The 19,638-nt window shown below is 47.3% G+C and overlaps 1 protein-coding gene across 1 annotated transcript in view; it reads right to left on the reverse strand.

Annotated features, from left to right (window-relative positions):
* Positions 1–1,256: 1,256 nt before the first annotated feature.
* C8B (complement C8 beta chain) overlaps positions 1,257–19,638 on the reverse strand; it is a 42,473-nt gene continuing 24,091 nt past the window's right edge. Inside the window, exons 8-13 of the mRNA XM_004751623.3 lie at positions 18,319–18,559; positions 16,385–16,513; positions 13,583–13,746; positions 6,455–6,608; positions 3,756–3,824; positions 1,257–1,573 (exon numbers count right to left, since the gene is read on the reverse strand). Coding sequence (XP_004751680.1) covers positions 1,422–1,573; positions 3,756–3,824; positions 6,455–6,608; positions 13,583–13,746; positions 16,385–16,513; positions 18,319–18,559 — 909 coding nt within the window. The 3' untranslated portion in view covers positions 1,257–1,421. The remainder of the gene's footprint in view (positions 1,574–3,755; positions 3,825–6,454; positions 6,609–13,582; positions 13,747–16,384; positions 16,514–18,318; positions 18,560–19,638) is intronic.

Genomic DNA, 19,638 nt, shown 5'->3' on the forward strand with positions numbered 1-19,638 from the left:
GGCGGAGAACAAATTGGTTGAAAATGAACAAAACCAGTTCACCTTCAACCACTTCTCCCCTCCCCCACCCTCAGTTTGATTTCAACAAATTCACATGAAGTTCTACAACCAGATGGGGAGCATCCAAGAGCAAACAAAATCTGATGGGTTGTTTCTAGGTGATGGGATGAATGAGAGCCCTAAAGTCTGAAGGATCACTCAACTCAATCTAAAAAATCGAAACATTTTGGATTTTGGTAACCAAAGATCAACTAGGTGCCCTCTTTTTCTCCCTCCTCAAGCAGCCCCCTCCCCCAGATGGGATGTGGACAAAAGCAGGAGGGAACAAAGTGGAACAACGTACAGAGGTAGGGGAAGGTATGTATTGCACATCGGCCTGGAGCCATCAAGTTGAACTTCACCTTGGTATGTTTCCTCTTCCAGCTACTACACCTTCCTTTCCTCCTTCCTCCTTCCCTCCTTCTGTCTCTCATTCAGTGATTAATTTCCCTTGCTCTTTTCTCCAGCTCAGGACCTTCTCTGGGCACCTACTCATGTTACAGTCATTCAGCTCTGCTCCACAACTCCTGCTTCTGACATGCATAACCTCACCTTTCCTTTGCTCAGCCTCCAAGGGAGTGGAGGAACCAGGATCCATTGTCCTCAGGATGCAGTGGTAGAGGCTGTCAAGACCACACACACACAACCAACATTCTTCTACATTTTAGTTCCTAAAAAATTCTTCATCAGTAAATGCCCAACTACTGAGGGGAAGACAACACGACAGTAAAAGTCTAACTCTCTGGAGCCCAAGCACCCAGTCTGCAGCCCAGCTCATCACTTCCTAACTGCGCAGCCCCGGACTAGCCACGTAACTGCTCTAAACCCCAGCTCCCAAGGCTGTTGGATGGGCCTGATATGCATTGGCCTTGTATGGTCATCATGAGGCTGGATTGAATGAACACACTGAGCCCCACTGTGGACGTTGTCCTCATTCAATACATATTCACCGCCGTTGTCACCGCATGAGTCCAGGGAGTCCTTAAGGGAGGAACAACTTCATATCTAGTCACTGATTCATTACTGGTCACCTACTCTATGCCAGTTGTTCTAGACGGAAGGACTTCCATGGGAACAGCTCCTAACACGGTTCCTAGCTGGTAAGTGCACGTGAGTGGAACAAAGGTAGACAGATGAGCAAAGGGCGCATGACCGAGATTCTTACGCCTTTAAGGAACCTGTAGTTCATGGTTAACTCACTCTTAGTTCAATCCATGTACATCTTGCAAATAACATTTTTATTTTAATCCCCCTGAATGGCACCACCCTCTACCCTTGGGCTGGCCCCCGGTGGGAGTGGGTAGGAGGTAACTGGGCCTGAGTTCCTAAGGGCTCAGAGCTCTCACAGGGGGCAGCCCACGGTAGGAAGAAGCACTTCTTTGTTAACATTTAAGTGTTTCTGAAGCATGGCCCACACAGGGGTTGCCTCCATTTTGAGGAGGTGGATTGTTGCACTGCCTTTGTCTTGTTTTATGTCCTCCAGAACATGGAGACCAGTCTGACCAGCAATTCCACCTCCCATCAATGGGGACATCTAGAAGAAAGAAGGTCAGTGAACACTGATTAGCCCTTGTTAGACCTGGTGCCCTATGGAGGGGTAGAAGCCAAAAGGCTTTGGGAGTCAGCTCTCAAATCCTCCCTTCAGTGAGCTGTCTTTCTTGCACACCATGGTACTTGCCACACTCCCTTCTGCCACAGGGCCTTTGCAGATGTTGTTTCCCTAGTCCAGAATACTCTTTCCTCCTCTATTCATCTGGTCAATCGCATTCGGCCTTCAGATCTCAGGTAGAGGGTTGTTTCTGCAGGGAAACTGCCCTGACCTCTAACTCCCCACCAATTCTTCATATTTTAAGCTCTCACCGGCCATTTTATAGCAGTTACAACAAAACACATTTGTTTTGTTTAAACAAAACTTTAAATGTGTTTCTGGGACAATTCAAATGATGTAGGTCTTTTCTTGCTGAACAGCAGTCTCAATGACGGTGGGCTCTTTACCTGATTTGCTCACCACTGAACCCTCACACCTAAGCTGGCACATAGGAGGCCTTGGTAAACGTCTGTTGCATGACTGGCTCTCAGCTTAGTCACTTCTTAGTGACAGGATGCTGGGTGGTTTGCTTCTTGTCAATGTATAAACTAGGAGCTCTGTGATCGGCGAGCATCGTGTGTTATATGAAGTAATAACAGACACGGCACTCTCCCCTTCCCGTTATTTGCCTTCCCCTTGAGGATTTTTTTAGTTGTTGATGACACTGACAAGTGACTGATTCTCTCCACCACAATGTATCAGGCATCTGTCGGAGTCTCTGATGGGCAGTTATCCTTCCCCATGCATTGCTTAGTACTTCTGGGCCTGCCCACTCATAAAATGAGAAGGTTCCAGTAGGAGGTGTCCAGGGTCTCCTCCAACCAGGAGAAATCCTGTGGTTGTGCACTACCTGCTGGGGGCATAGCCCTGTGTGGGGCCTGGTTGCAATGTGGTGGCAGGGGGTGGGGTGGGTTAGAACAATCCTCGCATTTCACTGGGGGAAATAGTGCAGGCAGGAGTCAAGAGCAAAGGCTGTGGCAGGCACATTGGACCTGAACCTGTGGTCTTGCTCTTACCGTGTGACCACTGGGCAAGTTCATTAGTGACCTACAAAGCACCTCAGTTTCTTCATCTGTAAAATGGGGATATTGATAGTACCTACTTTGTGATGTTATGGTGAGGACCAGAGGATCTAATGTATGTCAAATACGAAGTGACATGATTCATTTTGCTCTGAAACAAACTAACCAACAGTTATTTTGCCCTTACAATGTGTTAGGCCTCCTCCCAAGGGCTTTATAGAGGTTTCAGGTGAAACCCAAGACAGCTCTAGTAGGTAGTTAATTCCATCATCCCCGTTTTACAGATAAGGAAACTGAGGCACCAAGCAGTCACATAAGTTGCTCAAGGTCACAGTTACTGAATGACAGATGTGAAACTTGAACCCACACTGAGTCTGAGCACTCAGCAAGGTGCCCAATACATAGTAGTACATTGTTTTTACTGGATGCATCGTTTCCTTTTTTAATGGTATCACCAAAAAGAAAAGGAAGGGAAGGGAAGGAGGAGTCAGGGCTGCGAGCATGTAGAGAACTCAGATAATAGACTGGCCAAAGAATCTGAGAGCTGGGAAGGATCTTAATGATAGCCTAGTCTTTTGTTTGTTAATTCAGCCCCTACTGCTGAGCAACTATGCTGGGCCACAGGGACACAGAGATAAATGGAACATGATCTCTGCTTACACACAGAGGGGAGGCAGACAGACACAATGCAAAATATAATATGCTAAGAGCTATAATAGGCATATGTTTAAAGTGCTAAGGAGTGCATGGGAGGAATTAACTAATTTTACTCAGGGGTGGAGAGTTAGAACTTCTACAAAAAAGGGGCATCTGTGCTGGATTTTGAGGGCTGAATAGGAGTTCAGTTAAAAAAAAAAAAAAAAAGGAAGGTAAGCATTCCAGAATGATTCAAAGAAATAACCTGCAAATTCCATGCATTGATAGTCCTATGACACAAAGCACTTTTAGGTGTGAAAATAATGAATTATAAAATCAGGAGCCAGGATGGAAATTTCATAGTACCCAGCTCCCAACCTGACATCCCCAGTGCTCTTTATGCCCTTTTAAATTATGCCCTGGAATTCCCCAGATTTCCCTTTTTTGACCAATTCTCAAAGATTGCTTACCTTTCTCATGGGTGACCTCGCAGGCTGTGCCATGGACTCCAATAGGACAGATGCACTCACAGCGGGATTCTGGAAAGACAATGCAGAGAGAACGTGACTCACACCATGTGAAACAGAACTCCCGAGTTCAGCCCTCCTCATTACAGTGGTGACACTGCCATTAGATTAAAATAGGAGAAACATTTAGTTGAATGGTTTCAGAGAAAAAGGTTCAGGGCCAAGAATACCTACTCCTTCCTTAAGGGCTCTTTGCTCACGAAGGGTATTTATTACCATCATGAGGATTCACACAGCATTCCTGAGGAAAATTACTCTGAGCCGACATTTGACCCAGCCTTGTAAGTTTCCAGTGCTAGAAGCTACATTACAGGTCACTGGGGCCATTGGTCATTGGTGTTCAATTTCGCCCCCATGCATTTAATTGTCCAGCCTCTGCTTGAACACTCCTAGTGATGGGGAACTCACTGTCCTTAGAAATCTCATCCTACCTTTGGCCAATTCTGATCCTTTGGAAGTTATTCCGTATGCTAACCTGTAACTTGTCACCTGGGAGTTACTCTCATCTGGGTCCCACAGAATCCCTTCATAGGATCACCTTAAGTTAGGCCCAGAAGCACCCCAGTCTCTGGCTTCATAGTCTCCCTCACACCAGTGCACATCTTTAGGTGGCTTCCAATTTCTGGGTTCACACAAAGGCATGGGGATTTCAGCAATTCTAGATCAAGACCTTGAGCTGATGGGCTGACCCCACTTCTTGCTGACCACTCCCCCACTTGGGGGGGGTCCCCATTCTGATGGCAGAACTTCCCAACCTTAGGCTCTCACTATCTCTGCCTTGCTTCCATCCACCCTGTCCAAGAAGCTAGACACATACTCCTCAATCTGTTGGGAGTGAGTCTTCTCCTGTGTCCCCTTTGTTGAGTTGGCTCTGTCCTAACTCCAGGCGGCTCCCCCGCTGGGTGGGGATCTGCTGTACCCAGTTGCTCTGTATACCTTATTTTGGCTTCCTGCTGGACTGGATTTTTCCTCAGCCATCACCACAGGTGCATTAGATCCCCCGCCTCAGCCAACTGCAAATTTGCTCTGCCCATGGCAGTGGCCCCAGATATGATCCTTAAAGTGTAAGGCCCTACTTAGCCAGAGCGAGCCATTTTGTTGTTTATGCAATAAACTTAGATTGAACCTTTCCCTTCCCCCCAAGAGAAAAGCGCTTAGAAACAGAACTGGTGAAATATGACTGACCAGCCCCTGATAAGGGAGCCCACATACAAGGACATGTCCGGCCAGGTGGAAATGTCCAATCAGTAAAAGCGCACGTATTACCTCCCTACCTGCCAAGGATGAGCCAGGCCAGGTGGAAACGTCCAATCAAGGGAAAGCGTACGGATTACCTGCCAAGGAGTGTGAGCCCCGCCTATCCGGCGCCCTACAAAGGCACCAATTCCAGCCAAGATCATAGGCTGCATTAAATGACTATCATGGGGTGAATTGTAATTCAATTGGCCACCTGTGTGTGGCCAGGCTCAACCACATGGCCTTTACTCAAAGTTAGTCTGTGAGACTGGGAGGGGTCGCCTCTTTGCAAGAGACGGCCCTGGTGGGTCAGTTTGATTCTCGATGCTTGGCGCGAAATAAAGCCCTGCTTAACTTCCGCTTTGTATCCGTCTCGTCCTTTTGTCTATGGACCCTTTCAAAAGTTAGGGATCAAGTTCAAGAGACCCATCCTTGCTGTCACTCCCTCCATCCCCAATCTCCTCACCATGTGTAGGTCAGGACGTGCAGAGCCCAGGGCCTCTTCTTTGGCCCAGAGAATTGCCCCAAGTCCATCCCCTCCCCTTCGTTCCAGATGGCACCTTCTCAGCCTGGTCCTTCAGTTTTATGCTGCTAGAACTTAGGTATTCAGGTGGCCAGAGGAGCACGACTTAGCTGCCTATTTTGACTTCTTGGGAGATAGACTGACCCTTGTTCTAATGCTGGGTACACTTCAGGGTAACTCTTTGCTCAGCTCTAGCCCTCCCACTCGTTTGTAAGCTCATGAAGTCATGGATCCTGTGGGCTAGTGAATTCAGCTGTAGATCGGCTTCTCGGCCCCGACTCCCCAGGGCAATCATCTGGCGGGCTTTTTCAAAGGCCAATCCCAGTGATTCACTTTAAGTGTTCCAGGTTGAGGCCCAGGATTCTCCCCTGCAGCCCGGGCTGAGACTGTCTTAGAGGGACATTGTGCTCTCCACCTAGGAACTGCACCTGAGCCCAGGGGGCCCCTGGGTCCCATCTCACCTCACTGTGCTCCGGGGAGGTGGGGACTTGGGCAGGTGCGAGTCCTAGCCTGGCTGCAGATTAGAACTACCTGGAGAAGTCTTACCCATCCTAACGAAGGGCCTTCTCGAGACTCATATGATCCACGTGGGGGCCTGAACGTCAGTAGCTCTGCAGGTCTCAGGGAGTTCTAATGCCTGATCAGAGTGGAGAAGCTCAGTTTTAAGAGGCTCTAAATGTCTGGGGGGCTATTTTTTCCCTCTGAGAAAATGAAGAGGGCTTTATGACAGTCCTTGGGGCCTCTGAAGAGGACTAGGGATTGACCTAGAACTCTTCTTGAGATACCCTGGAGGGTATGCTGATTTGATGATATGTTCTGGCCCTGGCACAGACCCCTCCAGATGATGTCGTCCACAGGGACGCCAGCTGCGGGGAAATGGTACCTTTCAGGACAGGGAATCCATTCCCTTGGCAGGGAGCACAGTGGCAAGGGCTGACTTCCTTCTGGAACTCTTCCAGAGCCTGCTTCATGTTCTGCTTTATTGTGTTGGAGAAGGCAAAGTCTGTGGCCGTCACCAATTCATACAGAGGCTCTGTCTGGGGAGCAGAAAGGCAGGCGTTTCAACAGAAAACGTTCATCAGATAGAAGGCAGAAGCAAGGTTCCACAGGAATGAGCAAGGAGTTGGTGCCTGGAGATGCCTGGATTCATCTGGCACTGGACGGATGCCCCAGTGTGGAGATGGATGCCCCATCCCACCACATATCCACCAATAAACTCAAGTTCATGTCAACTCTTACCGAATACCTCCCAAGTGCCAAGCATTAAATGTAAGTAATGAGTAAGATGAAATCCACAGGAATCCCGAGAGAGAGAGAGAGAGAGAGAGAGAGAGACATAGTAACCAGTGCTTACAGCACAGTAATTACAGGGCTTGTGCAAACTTGGAATGTGGGGGGAGGAGCAGGCAGTTAATCTGTCTTTGGTGGGGAGGAGGAGGTGATTTTTCAAGACACTCTTTGAAACTATTATAGCTTTGTCCCAACATCGCCTCCTCTAACAAAACTGGCAAAATCATTCAGGTTGTGCAAGAGCCACCATTATGAAGCCTTTCCCTGAGCTCCAAAGTTCACAGAAAACCTTCCCATCATGAAGTGCTCAGCATACAACCCCCTGTTCAACTGATACACATTCTATTTCTTTGCTCCTTTGCAGTCATTCATTTTTTTTAATGAGTTGAAATCTCCCTTTTTCCTTCTTGAGTTAGAAGATAAGCTGCTGAAAATCAGGGCTCTATACTCTCAGCTCTGTATCTCTGGGGTCCAGCCCCAAGGGTTGTGAGAACAGCTAATAAAAGTGGGTGGGAGAGGCACCTGGGTGGCTCAATTGGTTAAGTGTCTGCCTTTGGCTCAGGTCATGAACCCAGGGTCCTGGGATCGAGTCCCGCATTGGGCTCCCGTGTGCTCTCTCTCAAGTAAATAAATAAAATCTTTAAAAAAAAAAAAAAAGTGGATGGGCCAATGAATGGGGGATGGGAGGCCTCACCAGGGCAACAGCAGCTGGCCAGGAGGAGAGGGGGTGGACAGCAGGGACCTAGACGAAAAGAGAGCACTGCTGGTCTCCTGCGGACATGGCAGTGTTTTCACAAGTGGAAGCCACAGACCAGTGTGGTGGTGCTGATGGGCTAGGAAAAGTCTGAGGCAAAGTGCAAAGGAGTAGTTAAAAATGTTTTGGAACCTCTTGCCCCTAGTTTCAGCTCCAGGGCCAGGTTCCTCTCCAGATTTTGTTTGTGATCCTGCCCTAATCCTGCACTGGAGAGTTTAGGGTCTGTCTAAATGCAGGCAATCATGCCTAATAGAAGCCTCCAGTGGGAAGAAAATTGCTTCCATTTCTTAATGCATCTGATGCTGACCTTCGCTCCAGTGGGCAAAGCAAGGCCCCTTGGTGGTCCCATTGTCTCACCGTTTTGTGGTCAATGAATTGATCCAGAGGCGGTTTGCGAAACAGTCCAGCCTGCTGGCCACACGTTGGGGAGGGCTGGGGGGGGGGGAGTGGGGAGTTTGCTGTTCACCAGTGTGAGCTCCTGCGACAATCTGCATTCACTGCCTGAAAGGCTGCCTTTAACCCCCCAGGCATTCTCCTATGAGCACTGAGATTGGCTCCAGGAGAGAGAGCAAGTCAGAGGCAGAGCCAGAATAAACCTCCGACATGTACTGCGCACCAGCAGCTGGGGCTGGGGGTTGACGTGATCTGACTCCGTCCTCACGAGGTAGCAATGGTTAGCGCTGCTTTCAGATGAGGCTAAGTGACTTGAACAACGTCACAGCCAGGAATCTGAACCAAAGCTTTTGTTTTTCTTACTAGTTCATGATCATTATTGATAAAAATGGCTTCATTATTCCTATTTCCTGTTTCTGTGCTGGTGTTCTCCAAAGTTTGCAGACCACGGTTTGCCTTGGGATGCAGCAGCGACCCCTGGATTCCACACCTCCCTTTTTGTTCTACCGTAGTAGGGAGTATTGTCCCTTCTTTCATTTGATGGCCCTACCCCCGCCCATCTTTCTTTCTCTCTCTTTTCTTCTCTTCTTCCTCTCTCTTTCCTTCTTTCTCCCTTATTTCTCCCCCCAATACACAGCCTTCCCTCTTCATATTGATCATTGGGTCCTAAGCACACTTGCCCTTGTGAAAATTTTATTTATCATATTGTAGCAAAGGGACGGTGCTCAAAATTTATTAAATTTCACATGGTTCCCTGTAATAGACCTTGGTAATCACCATTCTTCTCCTTCTTTATTTTATTGATTGATAGAGAGAAAGAGAGGGTGAGTGGGGAGGGCAAGGGGGAGAGGGAGAGAGAGAATCCTCAAGCAGACTCCATGCCCAGCACAGAGCCCGATGCAGGGCTGGATCTCATGGCTCTGAGATCATGACCTGAGCCAAAATCAAGAGTCAGATGCTTAACTGACTGAGCCACCCAGGAGCCCCAGGTGATCACCATTCTTAATGATAACACTTAATTATTATACTGGCAGCAGTTATTAGGTGCTTAACTAAATACATACATGATCTAACTTAGTCTTTACCACAATCCCATGAGGAAGGTTGCCTTCCCCATTTTACAGAGGAAAAGGCTGAGGCACAGCAAAGTTAAACAGATAGACCAGAGTCACACGTCAGTAAGTGGCAGAAAAGGATTCGAACTGTTAGCATTGTGGGTTGTGTCCTGTCAGTGTATATTTTTGGATAAATGGGCAGGTATTTATAACAGGTTGCTGGCATAAGAGAAGGGCTTCTGTGTTTTCCACTTACCTCACTTAATATCCTGTTATGAGCATTTTCCCATGCCATTCAATATTCTTTGATAAAATGATTTTTTTTTTTTAGGACCGCTTAGAACCCTGTTGTACAGATGAACTACAAGGTATTCATCTCTTCTCTTGTTACTAGGTTTTTGTTTCCTTTTTCTTCTTTTCTTTTGCTACTACAAATAACATAAAAGAAGGTATCTTTTTATATATACATCTTTGCCAACTTTTAAAATGATGCCTTTAGTTGATCATTGCATTTGAGGTTTTGGATCAAAAGCTATAAACATTTCTAATGTTTTGGCTATAGATGGTTACATTCTTCGCCTAAACTCTTATATCAACTTCTATTCTCAACTCATTTTATAAAAGTGTCCATCTCATCACTCTCAGTGACATCGAGTATTATAGATTTTTAATCATTATCAATTTGATGGGTAAAACATGTTGTTAGTTTGATTTTCATTTTTTATTCCTAGAAAAGTGAAACATTTTGCCTATATATTCCCATCATAGTTCTGAAAGTTGTCTATTTCTTTTGAGATGTGTCTTTCTTACAAATTGTATCACTCCTTGTACATTAAGAATTTCACTTGCGGCAATTTTTTTTTTTTTTTTTTGGTGTGTTAGCTGTCATTTACTTATACTCATGGTTTCCCTATTTGAAATTCACAATTTATTTTGGGGGTGAGATCTAGCAGCCCAAGTGTGACATTTTCTTACCTGGCAAGGTGACCACAACCTCTGTATTTTAAACCTTCTCTCAGTCAGAATCATTTGTCTTTCTAGAATCTTTGAGTACGTTGCTTTAGATAATCACCCCATTAGAAAGGTGTGATTATCACTGGTTACCAGCTAATGATGAACTGGTTTTCTTTCTGGGTACCTAGTAGGGCTGAGATCCCCTGACCTCCTGAAGGGCAGGTTTGCAAGTAGTGGCGAGTAAGCAGAGGAAGGGTCTTTTCCTGGGTGAAGCTTTTAGGACAGAGTGAGATAACATTTCCCCTTCCTTAGCACCGCTGCGGTGATCTTGGGAGCACATGACCACATTAAGCCTCCATCACCTGGGGGCTGAGGAGCACTGCCAATAACCTCCTCTTTAATATGCATTGGACATGTTGTGTGATTGAGAAATAAAGTTTTGATGTACTAAGCCACTAAGATTTGGGACTTCTCATTTTTACTGCAGCATAACCAAGTCCTTCCTGACCTCTACATGAGCATCACTCACTATATCATTTCCTTCTACCCTGGGCAATGCCCGAGTTCTGTACAATGGCTTCTCCACCAGCCATTGGACCTTAGACCGCAACTCAGCCACCCTGACTACTGATAGAAATGTATATGGATGGTAGAGTAGGTGACTAGGGTTGCCAGTCAAATAAAAAATGTCCAGCTAAATTTGAATATTAGATAAACAACAAATATGTGTATAGTACAAGGATGTCCTGTGAAATATTTGGGGGATGGTTTTAGTAAAAAGTTACCTATTATTTGTCTGAAATTCAAATTTAACTGGACGTCCTGCCTCTTCACTTGCCCAATCTGTCAACTCTTCACTTTCTTATCATGCTGCTTTCTCAGGAAGAAGTCCTTGGGCTTTTGGCGTCTCCCTCTGTACTCTCCTTCCATAATATTTCTCTTACGTCATTGCTTTCATCTCTTGGTCTTCTGCTTCTGCATAAGAACATTTTTACAGTGCGTTCCACATCAATGACTCCATTTGTTCTTTACAGTTTCTAATGTAGGCTTTCATCTGCCACTGTGCCTGGGGCTTCCTACAGTCAGCCACTACCTTTCTCAGCTGATGAGGGCTCAATAGCTCAGCTTCCTTTTTTTGACTTCCTTAGTTCATTTTCTTAAGTCTTCTTATAAACACAGAGCAAAGGCAATTGACTTCTATTTTCCCACTTTTCGATGGAGGCTCTTCTTCTACGTCTTGAACGTAATTTCAACCTTTGGTGTTTGGGACTCTCTTTATGTATCACTGCTTTTTTTTTTTTTTTTTTTTTTTTTTAGTCCTTTGAGCAAAGAGCCATTTCTCTGAGGATGGATTTTTACCAGTAAACAGTGGGAATGGGCTCTTCCGTGTTCTTCTTCCCCGTCTACCCAGCTCCTACAGGAATCGTGTTTCGGGTCTTGATCTTTCAAGCACGGTTTATGGCTGTAAGCCCCAGCCAACACGCTGGTGTCTAGGAATTGCTGACCTAGTGGCCTCTGCTGTCCTGGAAAGTAATCACTGCTCCACCTGGTGAGTTGACTCCGCAGAGAATTATGGGGGGATAATGTGAAGGCATCTGCAGTTTTCTCCTGACAGGAAGAGTGTGTGCAAGAGTGGGATGCCCAGATCGTACATTTCTAATTCAGGTCCGGGACTTACAAAGGAAGGTTTTAAGAGCCTCCAGTCATCTCTCCTCTCCAGCTCCTGAACACATCTCTGAGTCTTTCATCTTTCTCTTCGGCCGCCCACACAGCCCTTCCCAGCACTACACTGATAGTGGCTATGATACTTTTCCCTGTATCACACGCAGACTGGGAAGCCACTAGCCTTCGGTAGAGCGCGGCACCTCTGAGGGTAACGTACCAGTCTGCCTCAGGTGTTTAGCATGCTGACCCGCCCTACCTCTCTTCCTCCTTCCCTCTCTCTCTCCCCTCCCCCCACAGTCCCATAATCACATCACATGCTTGGCACCTGATGTTCCCAATGCCCAGACTGACACACCCAACTTATTTAGGTGGATAACCAAAGAAAACTCCATTAATTCTCAGTTTTAGGGAAAAGATGCAAGTCAACTATAAGTGACATGTAAAGGCCAGGGATTTACTTTTCTCTTGAACTCTGTTCACTCCCACGCCCATCTGTGATACCACGCTATGTCACCACAACCTCGCCAATCCCAGATTTCTCTTGAGCTGCCTACAACCTTTGGCTGACTTTATCCTCCTAGGTGCTTGTTAGCGGCTATACCCTAAGTGTCACTACTGAGCACATAGCCAAGCAGAGGATCTGAATGGCAGACTTCTTGTTCTGCAGAAACTGTACATTTGACATACAAGTAAAAACACTGTGGGAAGCTGCCAGGGTTGGGAACTACAGAGCTTCCTGTCAGGAGCTCCAGTCCCTCATCACCTCTCCTTGGCAGCAAGACTAAACCTCTGGGAGTGACGTGGGGCAGGGGTGTGGTGGATGCCAGACAACCAGTGACTGTACAGACAACAGCAAGAAAAGCTTGGCCGAGGATGGAACGTGGACCCTGTGCAGAAGTTCCCATAGGCAAGGACTCACAACCACTGAGGTGTATGACAGTCTTGTTCGAGCAAACATCTTCTTAGTTTAAGGCAGCAAAACTGCTCCTATGTGGGCAACAGGTGGTTGGGATCATTCATTGCTATTCACCAAACCCACAGCAAAATCTGGAGGGGAGGGAAGAAGTCAAAGTCTCAGGTCCAGACCTCAAAGAGGCTTTCCAGCAGCCACAGACAGACGCAACCTCTGTGACCTTGAATTTCATCCACCACAAAATGGAAATCAGCGTATGCAATCCACAAAGGCATGAGGATTTGATGAGATAATACTCCTAAAACCCCTGGCAGAGCGTCATGGATGTAGAAGGTGCTCGAAATGTCAGCGATCACCATGAGGTACCACCCTGTCCTGTCAGACGGCCGTGCCTGGATGTGTCCTACAGCTCGGCATGTGCCACAGGCTTTGTCCTCACAGCTTCCTGTGTTCTCCTCCAGTGTCTTAACTCCTGTCACATCACAGGAACTTAACAACTATTTGTTGGCTGAATGAATGAAAACTAAAATAAATAACGGAAATGGTGGCTCTCTGCTGAAATGGAAACCCTATCAATTTCAGAGGGCTGGAATTAGAAGCCAATGGTGAGTTTCCTTTAGCAACTTGGGTGGCCTGAGTGGGAGGGACTCAAGGGTCTCTAGCTGGTGCTGAACAGTGTATTGTTATTGGTCCAATCCAGATGAATTATCCACTCTAATGTGTGTGCCTCGAGATTAGGGCATGGGTCTTATTGAGCTCTGTATCCCAAGCCCCGGGCATTTTTTTTAAAGACTTTATTTATTTATTTTTCAGAGAGAGAAAAAGAGAGAGAACAAACAAGTTGGGGGAGCAGCAGGGAGAGGGAGAAGCAGGATCCCCACTGAGCAGGGAGCCCAATGTGGGGCTCGATCCAGGACCCTGGGATTATGACCTGAGCTGAAGACAGATGCTTAACCGACTGAGCCACCCAGGCGTCCCCAGCTGTACCTTAATTTTGATGACCTCTGGGTTGTACTGCACCGCGTCTCCCCACTCCTGCATCAGCTCTGCCTTCGGGATCTCCTTGTAGGCCAGAGTGGTGATGTGCTCACTGGCCCCTCCTCGCACAAGGACCACCAAGTCTTCCACCATGGTGTTTCTCTTATTTCTCTCTGGAATGGACACAGAGAACTGGCATGTCAAGGGACCCACTCCAGCACCTTGGAATTTACTGCCACCCAATCAATTACCTAATTACCGCAATATTTATTAAACTCATCCCGCAGGTGCCGGTGGACAAGGTGGCTTCCTACCAGCAGAGGAAGTCATGGCGCAAAGGGCAAAAGGCAGCTCTTTCAATCTTTTGGACCTAAGTTGGGGGCAGGACAAGGAAGGGACATCTATAAATGTCACTGAGTCTATGAGAGATAGAGAGCTGATGGACAGATAAATATATACACACGTGTATAAATATATATACAGATATATGGATAGATGGGTCATAGATAGGTATGTAGGTCGACAGGGAGATGAGTTAGTGATCATTCATGTGTCAGCCTGTAATCTAATTGTTGTACATGTATTTACTCACTTACTTGCAGATAAGAAATTTTAGGCATTAAGGATAAAAAGGTTTATCCTGGTAATGCTGCAGAGCTCTAGCTAAAGTGTTTCTGTGTATGCGATAACAGAGGCGGGAACATTTGTAAAGGCTGGGCTTCATATGTGATAGATACCCTCTAGAGAGTGTCTACTAGGAAATGGTTATTTTGACTTCTCACAGAGTTTCCCAGAAAGCCCTCAAGCATATCATTCAATCTTCGCATTCTCATCTGTCCATGGACCCAATGCCAAAAGAGGTGGTGTCAAGGAACCATTCAGCCCTGAGCCTACCACACCTGAGGACCACAGACAGGGAGTCTTGCACACCACTGACAGGGGTGCACAGCGGTACAAGCATTGCAGAAAACAGTTTTGCTGGAACTAGTCCAGAAAAAATACGCAGTCTACAACCCAATAATCCCACTTGCAGTGCATGCTCTGGGAAACCCTTGCATGTGTGTACCAGACGGCTGCAGAAAAAAGTTCAAAGCCCCAGTGACTGTACTTGTTCAAAACAGGAAGTGACCCAAATCCAACAGTGGCATGGACAAAGTGTTGTATTCATACAATAAATACTATGCAGCAACAGAGACTATCATTGTACACAAAAACATGACGATGAATGGGAAAAAAAGACAACCAACACCCAGAACTGAAAAGATCACATCCCATCCATCAAAAACAGGCAACAAGGGTGTCTGGGTGGCTCAGTTGGTTAAGCGTCTGCCTTGGGCTCAGGTCATGATCCCAGGATCCTGGGATCAAGTCCTGCACCAGGTTCCCTACTCCACAGGGAGCCTGCTTCTCCCTTTCCCTCTGCTGCTTCTCTTGCTTGTGCTCTCTCTGTCTCTGTGTGTGAGCGTGTCAAATAAATAAATAAAATCTTTAAAACAAAATAAAACCAAAACAAGCAACACTAAGCTGTATTTGTCGGGGATACATATGGCAGTAAAACTATTAAGACAGGAAAAATGAGTTTAACACGGAAGTGAGAATGGTGTTTTCACCAAAAGGGACGGAGCAGCTGTAGTTAGCAAGGGTTCCGGGGTCCTGGGCAATGTTCTATCAAGGGACCCATGCAGGGTGGTAGAGGGAAAGAGGGTTAATTTACAAGTCTTCTTAATTCTTTACTTTTTTTTTTTTCAAGATTTTAGTTTCAAGTCATCTCTCTACCCAGTGTGGGGCTGGAACTTACAAGCCCGAGAATAAGAGGGGCAAGGCCCACTGAACGAGCCAGCTGTGCACCGAGTAAGTCTTTTTTCAAGAGCACCTGTGTTCTACGCATGCGTCTCTGGCCGGACGGCTCTTCCAACCCAGGCCCACCAGAATGAGCAAATAAACAGTATCAACCAGACGTCAGTCACCAGTGCAAGCGATTGTCCTAGACCAGCAGTTACAGTTTTGTTGTTTTGTTTTGTTGTAGCTGGGGAACTCTTTCTCCACGTTCCATCCCAGGTAGAAGCTCAGGAAGTAGAGCCGGTGCAGGCTTGCTCCTCGGGATGCAGCGGAGGTCACGGACGAAGTCCTTGCGATTCGGCCTATCCTACTCCACCTGCTGCACTGATTCCCAGTTCCCTTGAATGACCTCCAGGTTTCCTGCTTCTGGACACTTGGCATTACATCCTGGACCCTACGCCAGCCCCCAATCTGGGCTCCCCTGCCGTGTGGGCTCTGCTACATGACTTACGTCTTCACATGCTCTTTTAGTCTCTGTCCCACCCTTGTCTCAGGGAAGGGCCAGTATCCTCACCTGCTCCCTCGCCTCCTCTACCTGGCCCCGACACCCCTGCCTCCAACCTCCAGATAGGCCAACTCTCAGCCCCCCGGAGTCAGTTTCCATTGTCATTTTCCTCCTGCCTTAAAAACAACGTTCCTGCTTTATTCCTCGAGCGGCAGTCCCAAAGCTCCCTCCCTTAGGAAGCCTGTCCTGACGCTTCAGACTGGGTTTGGTGCTTACTGCCGCCTTGTCATTGTTGCTTTAAGCGTTCGCCCGCTTTGTGTGAGCGCCCTGGGGATAGGAATACAATTTTATTCATTTTTGTATGTCCAGCGTATCATAGGAGCTGAATAAGTTTTTACTGAATGAATCATTATTTTAATTGAAATGTCTTAGAATATCCGGTGTTTGGCTTAGAGAGTGACTCAGTTTTGGGGATGCGAGGAAGGGAAAGATGATGACCATGGAAGTCACATATGCCTGCCACTTACCTCCTATTTCTCTCAGAATATCCTGGCATAGCTCCATCGACACACCGAGCTTGACATAGGCCACCTTAAGAGCAGCGCCGACTCTAAAACCCATCTGGGCACAGGCGTGGACATGCTTAAGAGAGTAATCTGAAGGAAGCACGAGAAAGGCCCGTGACCTAGAGGTAATTCACCCAGTCCCTTCTCCTGTTGTCCATTCCAAAGGCCTTGCCCTTCCTGGATGTCAGGGGAGCCCCACGGAATCAGGTTCAGATAAAAGGGTGGCTAGCTTGGTGACCTCAATGCGAGGAGAGGCTAACATCAGCATGGAGACCTCATGAGAGATGGACAGCAACTTCCCCTCAGGGTCCTTGGAGGCTCTGAGGCTCATTGTCACTCTCCAAAGAGCAGAAGCGCTCAGTTGCTTTCTAAAATTGTGGCTCCTGATAGCAACCCTCTAGGGACTGATTCCATGAATCTAGGTTGCCACCATCTGTCCCACTTCTGCTCACCCTCTCTTTTTTACGCTTGGCTATAGAAAAGAGAGCTTGCTCATTTATTAATTGAGGTGATGCATTTAAAGTGTCAGTCTAGGACCTGGCAAAGAGAAGGGGCCAATTTCTCCTATTTATTCATATTTTGGCTCATTTCCCACTTGCTCCTCCCTAATTCTCTACAAGGCATCCTCCCCTCCTGGGCTTGTTGAGAACTTGGGTGTGACTTGTCGGCACTTGGAGGCCAGGCAAGGAGAGGAGGGCAAGTCTATGCCTGGGCTGTTCTAGTGGTGTTAGGGTTCATCAGTATTCCCCCAGACACATTCCTTGAAATACAAATCTCTTGATAATATCTCTTGTAATTTTTGTACTAGTATTACAAGAAAAAATGCTTCTGTGGTCAAGTAAGTGTGACCAATGTTGTATCAGGATCATATTTGCAGAAATATGAAAAGTGCATTGGAAACCAGTGGGATGGAGGACGCTCTCTTTGACCTTTGTGGGACTGGGGCCACGCTGGCTTAAATTTACATACATCATATGCCATGTGTCCTCCTGCAAGTATAATGGACTTATAACCAAACCCTGGCTCTGCCTGCCCTTGTGACTGTGTGACCCAGGGCAACTCAGCTGTCAAGTACCATGTTGGAGGAAAGAACATGGGATTGGGAAGCATGAGTCACACCTTAGGCCTGCCATTGTTCGAAAGTCCTGTAATTTTATGTGTAGGGAGAAGAGACTTCAGGGGGGCAATAGGAGGTGAATATTAGTTTGGAGCCTAGTGTAATAATCTATGAACTTGCTACTTAAAATGTGGCTTATGGATCCACAGCACTGACATCATGTCACATTTGTTTGAAATGCAGAATCCTGGGTTTCACCTCAAACTTACTGATGGGACTTGCTAATCAACTAGAAGGAAGGAAATACAGTCAAGGTTGACTCCTAGGTCTTTGGCTTGAGCCACTGGTTGGATGGTAAAACCATTCTGAGATGTGGGTGACTATGGAAGACACAAATTTGGGAAAGAAAAGCGAAAGTTGACTTTTGGGGAATGGTAAGGTGGGGCTGGATGATGGACGTCTCAATGGTGACATCAAGGAGTCGTTTGGATGTAAGCTCTTGGGTTCAGGGAGGAGGGCCAGGGTGGAAATAGACAAGGGGGGGGTGGTTTTCACATGTTGGAGGCATCTAAAGTCAAGATCTAGGGGGATGCTGTCTAAAGACAGTAGTTACAGAAAAGAGGACCACCCAGACAGAGGGTTGGGTAGAAGAGGACCCACAGGAATAGGTTATTAAAAAGGGGAGATCTGCTAGTGAAACTATAGGCAGAGAGGGAGAAGTGAACTAGAAGCAGAGTCTGTACCTCTTCTCCCACCAACTAAGAGAAGCTTCTCCCTACCACCTTGCAGAGCTCACATGGGCCCCAGCAGGAAAATCTCAGTCCCCAGGGCCGTGTACCTGCTTTCTCCATGGCCTCCTTTTTCATGATGAGTGTGTATTCGTAAATGCCCCCCAGCACAGCCTCTGTGATGTAGTGGGTCCCAAAATCACGGAAGAGATCTCTGTACTCCCCGTAACTATACTCCAGGGGCAGCAGCTTGACTCTCTGAAGAAACTCGTAATGGAGCATCAGGCTTCTGGCTTTCAGCCTGTAATGTGCTACTTCAAGGTCAGAGCGCGCATGCAGAAATGAGCTTTTCTAAATGAAAGACCGACAAGGGAAAACCAGACCTTTAAAGTTAGGAATCTGGAACGAGAAGATGAACTTTGCAAATGCCATCCGACGTTCTTGGCCTGGGGTCATCACTCTTACGATTCCTTGAGGATACTTGGGGGAAGATGGGCCTATTTGACAAGGGTTGGTTTCTCGTAAATATTTCGATGTCCTTTCAGCGTGGGAGAGCTTGCCCTTAACTCACCCCCTCTGAGCGGCAAAGCGGCGACGAGAAGGGCCAGCGGCCAGAGGCAGACATGGAGAGGAGCAGCAAGTGCACCCAGGACCACTCTGGGGCGGGGGGGTCTACCTGCCTGCCAAGGCAGCCTCTTTTCAGATTCTGAAGAAAGGCCTCTCGAGAGTGAGTCAAAGAGGTGTTTTAGGAAGGCGAGACACTGTAGTGTACGACAAGACAACAAACTACAGCCTGCACCCCGGATCACGTGACTGGGGTTATGAATGGAGTCTCACTGGAACACAGCCACGCCCTTTCATTCGTATACTCTCCACGGCTGCTGTCACCCCCCAATGGCAGAACGGTAAGTAGTTGTGACAGAGACCCTAGGGTCCTACAGAGCCTACACTATTTACTATCTGGCCCTTTACAGGAAATATTTGCGGCCCCCCGCTGTGGGGGCCAGACTGAAAGAGGGTGATGCTCGGTGAAGCGCAGGCAGCAGAAGGTACGAGGGATCCGAGGTGAGAGGTTCCTACACTGATGTGTAGGCGGAGGACGATGCGAGAGAGAGGTCGCGTTCACGAGGCACCTTCTGCCCCAGTCTTCAAACTTACAGACAGTTTGACCTATCAGTTCTAGAAGGCCATGCCAGCTCCCGTGGTGCCAACCGCCCAGGCTCCTCATTGCTCCCTACCTGACGCTCGCCTCGTTCTAGTCCTATCTCAGAGACTCACGACTCTCCCTTCCAAGTGGAGCCGTGCTCTGGGATTTCTCTAAATACCGTAGGTGTCCTCTCCTGCTCGGATGTTGATAAAAGCCTTCCCGCGGATCTCCCTTCTTTCTCGAGCCTGCCTCCCCTGCTCCAATCAGAGCTGATGTATTAAAA

This window comes from Mustela putorius, unplaced genomic scaffold (genome assembly GCF_011764305.1).
Source record: "Mustela putorius furo isolate JIRA1106 unplaced genomic scaffold, ASM1176430v1.1 tig00003853_pilon_pilon_pilon, whole genome shotgun sequence".
In the NCBI taxonomy this organism is placed as follows: domain Eukaryota; kingdom Metazoa; phylum Chordata; class Mammalia; order Carnivora; family Mustelidae; genus Mustela; species Mustela putorius.